Source organism: Zonotrichia leucophrys, chromosome 12 (assembly GCF_028769735.1).
Source record: "Zonotrichia leucophrys gambelii isolate GWCS_2022_RI chromosome 12, RI_Zleu_2.0, whole genome shotgun sequence".
Lineage (NCBI taxonomy): Eukaryota > Metazoa > Chordata > Aves > Passeriformes > Passerellidae > Zonotrichia > Zonotrichia leucophrys.
The window spans coordinates 16,377,222-16,392,178 of record NC_088182.1 but is presented as its reverse complement, the minus strand read 5'-3'; the positions used below and the strand labels follow the sequence as shown (position 1 = coordinate 16,392,178).

General features: G+C 38.8%; 2 protein-coding genes across 3 annotated transcripts in view; one reads left to right on the top strand and one right to left on the bottom strand.

Annotated features, from left to right (window-relative positions):
* The window catches only part of CENPP (centromere protein P), a 116,055-nt gene that overhangs the window by 32,442 nt on the left and 68,656 nt on the right, over window positions 1-14,957 (top strand). The gene's annotated exons all lie outside the window — the stretch shown is intronic.
* Window positions 1,528-5,805, bottom strand: OMD (osteomodulin). The gene is given in 4 exon segments (XM_064723912.1): window positions 1,528-1,847; window positions 2,376-3,328; window positions 5,574-5,613; window positions 5,616-5,805. Coding segments are annotated over 4 exon segments (1,503 nt in total).

Here is a 14,957-nt window from a genome sequence, read left to right as displayed (position 1 = left end):
GAAGGAGAGAGGAGCAGATTTCTCAAGTTAGTTGGCTGAAGATCCACAAATTAATGAAATAGAATAAATTTTGTACCCACAAATTCTTACAACCAGTTGTCCTTAAAGTCTATATATATATTCTTAAAGTTTATATTCATAGCTTTACAATAAATCTCTCTCTTAAAAAGAAGTAATTAAGTATTTTCATTTTCTTAACATTTCAGTTGATACATCAGAAACCATAAATATGAGTATGGGCCTAAAAAAAACCCTGAAATTCTGAGCGAAAAAAATGAAACTTGCCTAGCTTCTCAAATTCTAATAGAAATCTGATTACATTGTACTTTAAGTGTAGGATAACTACATAACATTATGCAAAGTTGGAAGTATGATGTATGGATCTATCACTTGCAAAAATTTCATTTTGCTGTTGAAAATAGTTTTTTTTTTTCCTCACAGCTAGCAAAGCTCTATCAGGGAAAAAGTGCTGAAAAATAAAGAAGTGATAAAAAAGGCAGTAAAGTGCTCTATAATGTTATCTTCCCCTGTAGCTATCTGGATCTGTTTCTAGGCATAAGATATAACAAAAGTTTGCATAGCTCAAAGCTTTAAAGCAATGTTGATTGTACTTTGAAGCAGAATACAGCTAATTGGGATAAATCAATAGTTAAATTAATAGTTAAAACAGCCTGCAATGCTTTTCTTTGTAACTGTCCTACTTGATGAATAATTCTAAATGCAAAGATTCCATTACATTTCTATGCGTCTTCTAAAATAACACGGGCTGAAGCATAGGGAAAACAAAAATGCTAATGGTTCAGTTGTGTTAATGCAGATGCTTTTCCCTAGATCCCAGCAGCTTGGTGAAAGATTATTTATTGCCTGTGTTAGTAATAAGCTGAAATCTGCTTTGAAAGACTGTGACAGTTAAAGGACACCCAAAGAAGTGAATAATAGAATACAGCTTGGCAGGACACTTGGAACATAATATGGGGAAGGTTTGAAGCTCCATATTTGTGATGTCCTCGTCCAGTTAGAAATTGGAAGAAGAAAAATCTGTATTTCTGGGAGATGTGGAGGAACCTTGTAGAAGTATTTTGTAATCTCAATCTCTTGTCCTTTTCTGTAGTGCATCTTTTTGCTACTGCTGTTAGCAGTAGGATGTAGAGCTGGATGAATTTTGGGCCTTAATCACTTGTTCCTATTGAATTATACACTGATTTATATTTTAGTTATTTTGCATTTAGATCACTTTAGAACAGACTTTCAAGCCAATTTTCTTTCACTTTGGCTGCTCACCCAATGGTGATCCCATCATGAACCCAGGTTATGTGTCAGACCTTTATCTAATGCTCAGGTGAGTGCTCTTTGTTCCTAGTATTGTTTTTTACTACACCAAGAATAGGACATTTACCTACTTTAAACTCCTATCTGCACTTTATAGATTCATCTTGAATATCCCAAAGTGCCCAGTTGTTCTCTCACAGATATGAATAACCCAGACTAACGAGAAGTTTCCATATATACCTATTAACACTGATTACTTCAGTGATAGTAAGGATGAAAATAGCTGTCCTCTGCTTCCTGATTTTCTTCTGTTTCTTGATTGAGCGTTTCCTGATTGTCTTCTGCTTGCTGGAATTCCTCTGGTGTCAGAAAGCGCCGGAACACCGGTGTTCTGAGCTGGCTTGGCCTGCTGACAGTGACATTTTGCTCTCCATAATAAATGGTTCTGATGAGAGGGAAGCAGAAGAAGGCGTAGGTGCTGATGGGGCTCGTGAGCTTGTTCTGGTCCACCCGTATGTAGGTCAGCTGCTTGATGTTCAGTGGGTCCAGAGTGGGGCACATCACAGTAACGTTGATGTCTGTAAGGGAGTGAAAAATAGGAATTAAAATGCAGAAAGTGGTTATGTTTTTCACTATTGCAAAGTGAAACTTATGTTTTAAAATTTAAAATGTTTTTGTGGTGCGCAGTAATATAACCCTTCTCTATGTTTTAAATCATCTCTCAACTGATAATGGTACCAGTTTGGGGGCTTGCAAAAGATAAGGTTGTGAGGTAAGGGATTTGTAATTACTCTTTTATGAGAATGAAATATTTTCATAATTCCTTTTCTGTGTATGTTTTTATCAGTTGCTAAATCAGAGGCAATTTTCAGAAAAAAATTAGCTGTTCCATGCAAAACTGGTATTAACCTTTACAAAGAACTGTGAATTAGAGGAAATCTTCAAAAATTAAACCCTCTAATTTCACATTGATCTCAGTTGACTGAGGATGTGTTTCTATTGCATCCCAAAGAATATAGGATGATATTCTCCCCACACTCCTCCCACAACCAATGCCAAAATCCACCAAGTTTATTGCTTTTTACAAAGTTTAACCATCAACCTACTTTCAATTTCATTGTCTTCAATGTACAAATGCTGCAAACTTCTTGGAATATAGAACACTTGCTTCAATTTGTTATGTCCAAGATTAAGTTCTAGAAGGTTGGGTAGATTAAAGGTGTTGTGTGGAATGTCCTGCAGGTTATTGTGGGACATTCGTAGAGCAATGATGTGGGGAAGTCTGTGGAAATAATTTTCTGGAATATGAGAAATGGAGTTATTTTCAAGAGAAAGATGCCTAAGTGATGGTGGCAGGTCGGGAGGCATTGTCTGTAATTTGTTGTTGCATAAGTTGAGCTGCATTAAATTTTTCATGTTTGAGAAGGGTTTTTCTTTGAGTACTGAGTCATCCAGTAAGTTATTGCAAAGGTCGAGCGTGGTCATGTTGGGCAATCCTTCCAATGCTTTTGCAGGTAACCGGGAAATGTTATTGAAACCAAGGAGGAGCCTCTCCAGAGAGCTGGGCAGAGGGAATGGAAATTCTTCCAACTCATTATGTTGTAAATGAAGTTGCACTAGGTGTGAAAGTTTGGCAAAAACCCCGTGGTCAATCATATGGAATTTAATATTGTTGTAGCTGAGGTTGATTTCCCTTATGAAGGTAACGTTAGTGAATGGTCCTGCAGGCACAGCTTCAATGTTGTTGTTTTGCAGGTAAAGTTGTTGGACGTGACTGGGGATGTTTGGGATTGTCTTGAGTTTCCTGTGATCACAGTACATGGATAAGGGAAAAGCTGGTGGACAGAAGCATTCCTTGGCACACTCAACTGGGAAAGGAAAACGAGCTTCAACTTGAGCATCTGGGTTAAAATAATATGGAGCTTGATGATCTGGCTCCCCACCATATTCATCCTCAAAATCATAGTCTTCATACTGACAAAAGACCAAAGCAGCCCAGAGGAGGTGGAGGATCAATAGGTGGCTCAGAATCCCCATATTTAAATTGATATCTTGTGACCTGTTGATGAGAAGAAACATTAAGTTTTAGATAGTTGTAAAATAAATAGCACAGAAGTTTTAAGTAGCAGCAATATCTAATGGAGTTTGTAGAATAATGCCTTTTTTTGGCAACACTGTCTGTGACATTACTAGGAAACCCAAGTTCTGATCTGTACCTTCCACATTAAAAATTTACTGTCCTTGAAGTAAACAGAGGTTTTCTGTCTGACTTCAGGCAAGTCTGAAGTCAGCTGTCCACCTGTGCTGTGCTTGGTACTGAAGGGTACCATAACAGGATTTTTTTCTATAAAAAGAACATTGAAATAGATTACTTGGAAATATTGTTATGTTATGTAAAGTAGAAAGCTATGTGGCTTTGCAAATTGTATGTTCTGTGGCATTTTGTGGTGTTTTTCTATTTTGCACAAAACATAACTAACTTAGTAATGTGTTGAGGATGATGTGATTTTTCAGTTCCATCATTTATTTACAGCCAGTGCAATTCAACCATCGTGCACTGCACATGGTATAAATCTTTAGTGGTAACTTTACTTTGTGGTCTTCTTCTGCTTCTGTAATCATATGTTCTTTATAGCTGTGAACTAATTTACTTCCCAAATACCCTTCTCAGGTGAAATCCTGATGTTGTGAAAGGCAAATCATTTTGCAGGTCAAATTTCTGATGCTCAAAGCCAGTCTAACCTTTTAGAGTACTTTATGCAGTCAAAGGAACCATGTTATTTGGCAGAATGAGAGTTGTGAATCATGTCAAGCTGTTCAATTTAAGCAGCAATGAGTCAAAATGTTACACTGCAAGTCAAACCACAGAAGTCATGGAAAAATTTAAGAGACTTTGCTCAGTATACCCTGAAGCAGAGAGAGAAAAACAGTTATTCTCTTTATTTTTTTCATATATGTTTTGTACCCAAGGGTCTCTTTGTTAATATTTGTTTACTGAACACTCTCAGTAACAAAGGAGGTGAGACAAGCTGTCATTTCTGGTGATTCCTAGTGGTGACTACCTAATGGGTGATGTATTCTATGAACTGAACAGCACAGAGAGAATTCTAAGGAGAAAAGTAAAAACAAACAATTGGAATTTGCTGCATCCTTGCAATTGTGCTGTGTGTGCCAGTGGCTGGTGTCACCATGGGCCATTGCCTAACCTGCACATCTAACTTTGCATTTGAGTGCAGTTGAGTTTCATAACTGATGAAAACCTTAAACCAGGGCTGACTGGAGTCAGGATCTGCTCTCCAGGTAGGTCCTTGGCAAAGCCAGGGACTCCATATCCCTGCAGCAGTGTGGGATATTTGAGCTAATTAAGCAATTAGCAGAGACACAGAGCAGCCTGGCACCACGGTGCTGCATAAATGCACTGTGCTGGGGTGAGAGGGAATTCTGTGCTTCAGGAGGAATTTGCTGGGCTTCACATTTCAGGCAGTGTATATCAGAATATCTTCTAATCAGTCCAGTTGGTGTCTATCTAAACTCTGTTTCTAACTCCCACAGCTGCCTTCTGGTTTTGTGGGACAGATCCCAGTCTGTCCCCCTTGCCTCTTTCATGCTCTTTATTTCCTTTTGATTCCTCCCTCTTGTTCAGTCTCAAACTTGAGCTTCACCTTCTGGATCTATTCTCTCATGTCACAAAACTTCCAATTAATAATTTTTGTTCTTGGTGCCACAGTTGTCCTTAGAAACCAGGAGGGACAACTCAGATAAATCATCTCACTTTGAGGAATGAGGCCATTGTGGGACTGATCTAATTGCCATGTGGGCAATGTGAAGAGAGCTCCCATCATTTTAGATGAAATGACAAATAAAAAGTAATATGTAGCAAAGTCTCCCACAGGTTAAATGGAGAGGGAGGAGCTGGTTTTGGGGAGACATTTTGGTATTTTGGCTGTAGCTGTGTGTCTTACTGATAGAATAGTAACTGTCCTGCCAGGCTTGCAGGTGGTGTCTCAGAGCACTGGGACACTGACGCCTCTTCATTAAATATTTCTAAGAACTTAACTAGCTTTAAAACACTCATGAAACTTGATAACAGGAAATGCAGGTCAGAAATGCACACAATATGGTAAAACACATAATTACAAAGCTGAAAAACAATAGAAAATCTCAGAAGCTTGATTCTTTACCATCTGTAATCAAGTCAGAGCTCAGTAATTGTATTTGCAAGCAGAAAACTAAATATTATAGAACATGCATGAATCACTCTTCACTGAAAAAGAACACAATCAGTTCATTTTATTCCTGCTTACCAAGAAAACTTACTCTTTGGATGTCTGAGAAGTTCAAGTGTAGAGGGCAGCAAGTTCTTGTGCTGGTGAAATCATCTAAGGCATAGCCTACCCCAGCTGGAGGAACAAAAGGTCTCTCTAAGCCATATTTTGTGGGAAGGAGCCTTGTGGGAAGGCAACACAAAATAACAGCCTTGTGGCCCCACTTCTGATTTGCCAGTAAAATCTAAAAAACTGCTTTGTGCCACATCATCACTTGCTGTAGATGCTGTGTCATAAGGCTGTGAAGCAATTTCTCCTTTTGTTCAAATCCCTTCAATGTAATTGGCAAGATTCTTTCAGTTACTAACTCCCATTAAAAAAAAAAAAAAGAGAATAAGGCTTCAAAAGTGATTACAGAGGTTATTAGTTCATTGTGCGGGTCCAGCTGCAGTGATTCACTTCTGTGAAGGGTTTGTCCTCTGAGGATGAAGTTAAGAAACAGCAAAAAGATTAACCTTACCAAAATCAAGGGGAAGCATGTGCTGTAAATAAGTTCTATAAACATCTTCCTTATTTTGCCCCTACAATGTCCATGTCCTGTCTCCTTCCTGCAAAGGATTTGTTCTATACAGTGCTGTTGGTGTGGTGGGGTTAAAGTTGAGGTTTCATAATAAATTTCCAACATCTTTTTTGCTAAGTTGCATAGAGAGAGCATAAATCTTGTGCAAAGGGTAATTAGGACATGAAACATAAACCATTTTGCTCAAGAAAAGTATTTATCTTAGGTTTTAAGAGGAATTAAAGAAAGAAGGTACACTTATCTGCCTTTGCTGCTGTATGATACTTAAATACCTTTGATATATGCAAAAGATGGACGAAATGGAAATTTTTTTTTGTGAAGTGGTTTAAGTGTATGATTTATCCAAAGCATTTAATTATGCTTTTGGCTTAGTAAAAGAATTACTTTATTTCAAAATCTGTTCACAGGGAAGAATCTGGTTCTTAAAAATTCTTCTTAAAAAAGTGCCTTAGAAGTATCATAACTTTTTTTAAAATGCAGTGGTAAGTTTACATTTTTTGTCTTTGAGCTTCAGGAAGCTGATGATTTGCTCAGCCTTTTCAAGTTTCTTCTCTAATATTGAGGACAAGAATACATATAAGAAGATAATTCATATGTAATTCTAACATGCAGAAAAGCACCAGAAGTCATGACCAAAGTGATATTGTAGGAGTTGGCAAAACTGGAAATAAACTAAAGCAGTCATGGTAGGAAATGCAGAATATAAAGGAGAGGTTGAAAGAGAGAAATTAAAACTCCATAGTCCTTGAGTAATGGTGCCACAAATAGTTGAACAGCTCCATTGTACCACTAAATCAAAACCAGTAATTATTTTTTTCTTAAATAATTAATAGAATACATACACAGTGAGAGATGAAAAAAGCCCCACCAAGTTTTTTATGACCAGTTAGGAAAATGTTACTGGCTGCTACAAAGTTTGGGTGTTTTTTAAGCACAAGACAAAGAACATGGCACATATTTTTGGAAGCTTTGTTCTAGTAACAGTTAGAAGTAAAACATACATAAAACTATTTTATCCAAAGATAAAAATTCGAGTTCTAATTTCATACCTGATATTTTTGTATTGTTTTCTACTACTGATTGTGTCCCAAAATCTCTTAAGCTCTTAGGAGATCTAAAATCTCATGGTGAATTTAAAAATCCATGGTGGCAGGACAGAAGAGTCTGTCCTTTGAAAAGTTGTGGTGAAGCTCTTGATTTGAAGCACATTGAGCTTCAGAGGCTGATGCAGCTCCAGCCATGGAATATATTAAGATTCAGTTCCTGTTTTGTGGCAAGAGCTGTTTTGGAGACAAACAAGTCTATACTTTGTGATCTTGGTCAAATTGTGTGGTTTGGTCTTCATTTTCATTTGTGGTGTGGCAGGAATTTCCTTACAAGGCAGATAATGAGAGGATTAAATTTAGCATCCTTCATGTAAGACTTGTTGCTTCAAAGGCTGTGAAAATTTATTGAATTTTCAGCATGTTTTGTTTTTTAGTTTTAAGAATGCTTTGGAAGGAATTATTTTTAATGTTGATTTGTAATTTTTTTTCATCATTTTATTCATGCAGTTGTGATGCAAAGTGGGATGTATGGCAAGCTAGAAGTCTGAGTTGGCTTCAAGCTGATTTATTTTCTTTAGCTAAACTTGGATGGATCCTTCTCTTCAATTAAAATCTTTGGAATTTCACCATCCCCATTAACTGTATTCAACTTCTTAGACTTGTCAGCTTTTCCAATTTTATTTCTGAGCTGAAGACACAAGAAAGGCTATTCTATTATTTATTAATTTAAGGGTTTTTAGCTAGTTGAGTATGGTCTACTAAACACATTTACAATTTCCAAATTTTAGTTAAAATGTTCTTGGGATAAAGTAGAAAAGATCACCAGTGGACTTGAGATGAATGGCCCTGATAATAAGAAGGTAAAAATTACTTTCAATTATTGGACCTTTTCCTTTTATTCACTGTCTGACTGTAAAAGATTCTTAGGTTTCTTTGTGTTAGGTGGATTTTCCTTGGTAAGTTCTTTTTTCCTTTCCCTCCAAAATTTATAATAGTTCTTATAAAGAATAAAAGGGGGGGAAAAAAAGTGCATTTTGTTTATAGAGGGTTTAGGAAACTCAAATGAAGCCATGCTGGGGAAATTAGGCCTGAGGACTGTGTTGGAAACATGATCTTATTAGAATTGCAAAAGTCTGGCCCTGCTATCAGATGTCTGAAAAGGCCTCAAGCTCAGAATTTAAAAGCCTTCAGTTGACAATTTTGAAGGAATTCTGTGGTTTAGATAAGAATTGGTGATGTTTGTTGCTGTGAGTGAGGGCACAGTAAAAAAGGGAGTGCCCAGTCAGATAGAACCAGGAACTGTGAAAGCTGTAATTTGGTTCCTTGTTAGTCTGTGGGTAGGAAGCAGCTGGAGGCAATGTCACTGAGGCTGGGCTGCACTTCAGCCACACTGTGGGCACAGGAGCTCTTGGCATCCCGATTTTCAGGCCTTAACTGGCAGCCCAGCCCTGCTGTCAGCAGCCACTGCAGTATGAAATTATAAATCTCTGCTGAGGAGAGTTGCTGTTGTCAGCTGACACTTGTGTTTTTAGTAATTGAGTACCTTGTTTAATAAATATGCTTGTGTTATACTCTGTATTTTTGTACAGCCTGCTTTAGTTGTTCCAAGATGACTTTGGGCTGTGTTTTCCTCCCATGTGGAGTTCTGGGAATATTTGTCTGGTTTTGCAACCACTGTTTACTGGTGCAGGTATATTCATTTTCTTGAGGCAGTATTAGCAGTTGGACCTCAAACTTTAACAGTCTTTAGTTTGCCTGATTTGTGTCCCTTCAGCAGAGCCAGCTGAACATTGCAGTGGGAGTTCCAGAGGTGCTCTTACCTGTGCTTGCCTTCAGCAGAGCTGGCTGAACATTGTAGTGGCTACTGGATTTATTTACCCTGTGCCAGAACCCCTCTGAAAAGTCACACTGCACTGTGGAGCTCAGCAAATGGAGATGCTGTGCGGGGGGTGGGGGGGCCTATGTGGCCCGATGTTCGAAGTCCGGCTAGCTGAGGGCGAAAGGCCGACGCCCCTCTGCAATTCCTGGCCAGCGCCCTTCGGCGTCTGAGGGCCTCGGGCTGTGCTGGCTGCGGACTGGCTCACACCGCTGGTATTGGCGAGGAACGGAGCTGACCATTTCCCGGGGGTTAAACATCGGTTTATTGGAGGTGTTGCGGGACCCAACGTGGGGAAACCAACCGGGAAAGTGGCCCCGAATAGGGGCTGAAACAGGATTATAAAGGAGGGGGGGTGGGTACAGGCGGAACCAATCGGGAAAGGTGAGGGGATGAAGTTCACAGAACTGACACTCCATGGAGACCAATAATCAAAAGGTAAGGGAGGGGTCTCGGGACCCCAGCCAACCAACACCTCCAGGGGAACGAAAGTTCTGGAAAACCAGGAGGAGTGGGGGGTGATTGACTGAGCCCAGGGAGGAGAAAAGATTCACTAAAAAGGGAAAAAGGGGTAGGAGAAATTATGTAACTTGGGTGACAGACACAGGGGTAACCATGGTAACCTAACGGACATCAGGGCTGTGGCGGGAAAAACTGGGGGGGACAAAACCATTTTACACATAATAGGGGGAAACAATACATAAATTGGGGAAATAACACAAGAAACCTAACAACACACTACAACAATGCTGAAGGTGTTGTTCTTGCAGAGCCCCCAGCCCGAGCCCTCCCAGGCTTTGGTGATGCTCTGCTCTTCATGGAATGGGAATTCCAGGAGTGTCCCTGTGGGAATGTGTGTTTTTAAAGGTTATGGAAAAGGGGCCATCAAATCATATCCACAGAGCTGAGACAAGGCCTGATCTGTTTAAAAAAGCCAAGGAGGACAGAGCTGTGCCCTGTGTGGTGCTTTCTGTTGCCTCTGACCTGAACCTTGTTGTGTGGTCCCCATTTATTTCCTATTTAGTAGGTGGTATTATGAGATCCAAACTCTGGCAATCCACATCTTGTGCAGCCTGTTTTCAATGTTTTGCTTTGTTTTGCTAAGAGCTCCTGGGAAGAACATGTTGAGCAACTTAAAACAGTTGAGCTTATTGACCTTGTGGCATGGGAATTAATTATAATCTCATAGGAAATTATTGAGTAATTTCTACTAATGAACAGTGATACACTGAATTTTTAGGGCTGAATTCGCTGGAAGCATCTCTGCATCTAGAAGCAATACATTAGGAGCTCTGATCTCATTAGAGATTGGTTACACTTGTGCATGAACATGTGCAAGGAACAATTGGTACTGCAAAAGCAAAGAATCAAATTTCCTGGCATGTTCAAATTTATAATATGTGAGGTTTTCTGTATGACAATTTCAGTTTATGGTAGTGGACAGTTGACTTTGAAGGACTGACAGAAGAAGAGGGATGTAACATTTTTCTGAATATATTGCTGGGTTAGAAAGATTAGAAGGATTTAATAATATATTGGGAGAAGTTATGGTTTTTTGAAATAGATAGATTTTACTTTCTACAGAAGAGGCATCTAAATAGGGTTGTAGTGTACTCATCATGTTTCTACTAACACAGTAACAAGTAGACATAAACAATTTACACTGGAATAAAAAACAAGCTGAAAATTGATGTAAGCAATATTATCTGTAGCAAACAGTGTCTGGTTACTCTAAAATACCCTGAACTGTATGAAATTATAAATCTCTGCTGAGGAGAGTTGCTGTTGTCAGCTGACACTTGTGTTTTTAGTAATTGAGTCCCTTGTTTAATAAATATGCTTGTGTTATACTCTGTATTTTTGTACAGCCTGCTTTAGTTGTTCCAAGATGACTTTGGGCTGTGTTTTCCTCCCATGTGGAGTTCTGGGAATATTTGTCTGGTTTTGCAACCACTGTTTACTGGTGCAGGTATATTCATTTTCTTGAGGCAGTATTAGCAGTTGGACCTCAAACTTTAACAGTCTTTAGTTTGCCTGATTTGTGTCTTATATAAAATTATATCAATGATCACAGTATATGACAGGTGTCTTGTACTCACTAATAAACATTTTAAATAAAAGAACACAGTGTTCTGGAAGGGAAGAAAGTGAGGAAGGTAATGGAGCTGTATCTATTCCAAAGCAGGCACTTCTTATTTATTTTGAGCAGAACTGGTGACTTAGTGCCCTAAACTGGTAGATGTCTAAAAGAGATCATGTGAATTCTACCATAATAACTTATATTAATACCTTATTCATTAGCTTGTTTCATTCATTTATAGCTAAGGACTTCCTGCAGTTTTGGTTAAAGAGTTAGAAAATGTACTTGCAACTTCAGATTGTTCTCAGGTTTGTATCCAATCTGAAAATCATATGTTTATAAGGTTTTTTTAGGCACTTCCAGGCAAGGATAAAGGATAGTTGTCTAAGTTATTTGCCAAAGCATTCCTGAATGATCATGAGTAGGAAAATGTTTTGCATTAGCAGAAATTTTCCCCTTGTACGTGATGGAAAGTGCTTCCTATTTACTCCTTGGAGTGTGTTTAAGAGTGATAGTCTTTGATTTTACAATGACTACAGAATGTGTTTCTTTTCTTAAATACCTATTGCTCTAGAAATATTCTAGCAAATACAACCATCCAGCCTGGTGGTGCAGAGGGTTCTGCCAGGAGCTGCTCAGCTCTCTCCTACAGTCTGGAAATGGAACATCAGCTGTAAAATGGTTCTTAATTTTTATTATCTCTTCTTTCTTTAAGAGAATAAATCCTCTCCTTTTAGCAGAAACCTTATAATGCTGGCACCACATTGCCTTTGTGGCCTGCAGTGCAGCTCTAATGCAGCCAGAATCTGTGACTTGGAAGCTTTCACAGAAACACCAGGTGCTATTACACATCATTCTGTACCCTGGTGTATTGTCTTTTAAGGAAAGATATCATCTCTCTACCCTTGATTTCCTTTGCTTACTCTCCATTTTGATCTCCATTTTGCTTGGGCTTTCTTTAATATTAATGGTCCTTTGGAAGCAATGCTCGTGCTTGACATATAAAATAAATGTGTGTTTTGATTTATGGGAGTTAATCAAATCAAAAGGGTTTCTCTGTGGTTTGAGTAATTTGTGAGTCACAGCTCCTCCTTGGCAGAGCTCTGGGGGGGTCTCACTTTGAGCCAATCACTCTGGCTGGGAGTTGTTTCTTCTCTTACCTGTTGTGGGATCCTTAAAAGGCCTTATTGGGAAGGCTTGAGCAAGGCTCACATTAAACCAGCACTCAGAGAATCACAGAATGATGAAAGCTCATCTCCATCCCCTGCCATGGGCAGGGACCATCCCCTATCCCAGGCTGCTTCAAGCCTTGTCCAACCTGGCCTTGGCTACTGCCAGGGATGGGGCAGCCACAGCTGCTCTTTCCATTTCATTAAGGAGGAAAAGTTGATCTGGACATTACAGATTTTCCATAGTAATCTGGCAAGTGTGTTCTTGTTCTGTCTTGCTTCCAACACTTTCTCTTGCCTTGTCCTATTGCTTTTTGAAGAGTGGAGTAAATGCCTGAAGCTGTTTGTAGCCAAAATATAAGCATCCGTAATTTTTTTGTTCTAAAAAAATCAATTATTAAAAACATTAATTGGGTCTTAGTAAGGGAATGGCATGAAATGAGTGCTTTGAGTGATTAAACTTTAACAGAACTGAGCTGATAGTAGTAGCTCCCTTTAAAAATGTCACTTTTAATGCAAGACAGCTGTCTAGATCTCCCTTCACATCTTTGCCAAACACTTGGCTTAATGCTGAAACTTCTAAATAAGTCTGTGTGTTGTGAAAGCAGCCCCAGAATGGGGACTGGGATGGTTGTTTTGAGCTGCTAATGAGTGAAGTGGATGCTGGGTTTAGCCATGGTGAGATGTCTGAGGGTAAGGGTGCCTTTCAGAAGGACAGAGCAGTGCCTTTACAAAGCAGCTGCACATCTGACAGATGTGTTTTCCATGCTCACATTTTCTCCTCTTCTCAGGTTCCTGTGCATTCTGCTTTTGGGAGGGAACTATTCAAGTGGGAAGCATACATTACCCTTTCTGTCCCAAGCACAAGGCACTAGAAGCAGTAGGAATCCATAAAACACAGTGTTGCTAAGGCAAAGCATTCCTGAAACAGGAGTAATGAAATATTGCCTTACACATGTGTGCTCCAATGGAACGCGCTCAAGGAAAACAGCACCAAGAGTTGTAGTTAGTTTATGGTAAGAAACATTTTATATTTTTAAAATACTCACTTTGCTGGTGACTTTAGCATAAATACTGATAAAGGGCTTTTATGAAGGGTGACTACTTTTTTTCTTCCATCTATTAGAGGGAAGCAATAAGAAGGATATTGAATATTGGGTTTAGATCAGACTTAGTTTCTACTTTTCTGAAATAAATTATTGTGGGTTTATAAATGCTCATTGTTAACTGTGGTCCTGACAGGGGAAACAAGGCATCTCTTGGCATGCTGGTTAAGAAAGTGATTTTGAGGTCTGGTATGATAATGGTGGTGAGAGATTTGAAGTGTTTTCTTCCGTATGGCATCTCAACAGATTTTATCTTCATATCAAACATCTCAAATTTCCAGGCCACTGTACAGGAGCATAGTTTGTCAGAGAGATCATTAACTGCCCAGGTTAGGTAGGTGCTTGCATGGAAAATAGCTCCTAAAAGTACCCTGATTTTCATCTCAAAATTCATCTTATTACGCGATGCTCCTGCTTGTTCCTATTAAAGGACAGCATTCTGCAGCCAGGGACTATGGGGGTAAAATATTCTACTTTTGTACTGACATTTAGTTTTGCTGTCTTTCTGAAAGTTATCTAAAAGTTATCATAGAAAGTTATTGTTTTTCTATGTTAGTAATTTTTTAATGGAGTTAAGTCAAAAGGCTTTTTCCTTGTAAAATCTAGTATCTGAGGAAATATAAGATGCCAGTAATATTAATTTATAGGAGGATAACATCTAAATAGAAACTGAATGTATTAGCTTAAACTATAAGTGAAAAATATGCATTCCAAAAAGCCAAGTAAGCTTTCCTGAAGTTATTCATTTCTAGGTATTAATCACGGAATTTTTCTAAAGCAAGTAATAATTAGGCTGCATCACAGTATTGCTGCTGGAGAAATGAGTATAGACAGTTGCTTTTATTATTCTTGCAGAATACTGGATGATTCTGTCACTTCCTGAATCTGGACATCTTCTTATGAAATTAATACAAAAGTGGTTTCTTCATGCTTAAAATTAGGCCCTTTTACCAACTTGTGACTCCCTCATTCAGTCTGTTCCTTGTTTTGCCCTGGAGAATAGAAAGGAGATAAGACAGAGCTGACAGAAGGATAATAATGGTGACTGGATGTTCTTGGTGGCCTAAATAAGATATAAATTTTGGTAAAATGCTATCTTTTAGAATGGCAGGCCAGTTATTTTTTTTTCCACAAATGAGTTAAAGTGTTCTGTGAAGAGTGTTTTTGGAAGAAAAATATTTTCATTGGTCTTTATGTTTAAACAGCTTTTGGAAATAACACCAGCTGAAGAATTAAGGGGCAAGTCCATGCTTGTGTCTGTGACTTGCTCCCTCTCTGTCCCTCTGGAAATTTTCCCTCCTCTGGCAGCCTGACAGCTGGAGATTTTTTCCATTCTTAGCAGAGACTGTAACACTGTAATAGTTCCTGCAAATGTAATTGTGAGGAGAAACTGTTGATTTCAGTGTTTGTGCCCGATTCTGACAGAAACCTTTGTGCAGGTGCTGGGTAGCACAGGTGGGATGAGCCAGGTGTGTGAATCCCTTCTCCAGGGGCTCTTTGTTTATCTGCTCACTCTGGTGCATCCAGGCTTGTTCAGTTCCCTGCTGCACAGGGAGTGTGGGCAAA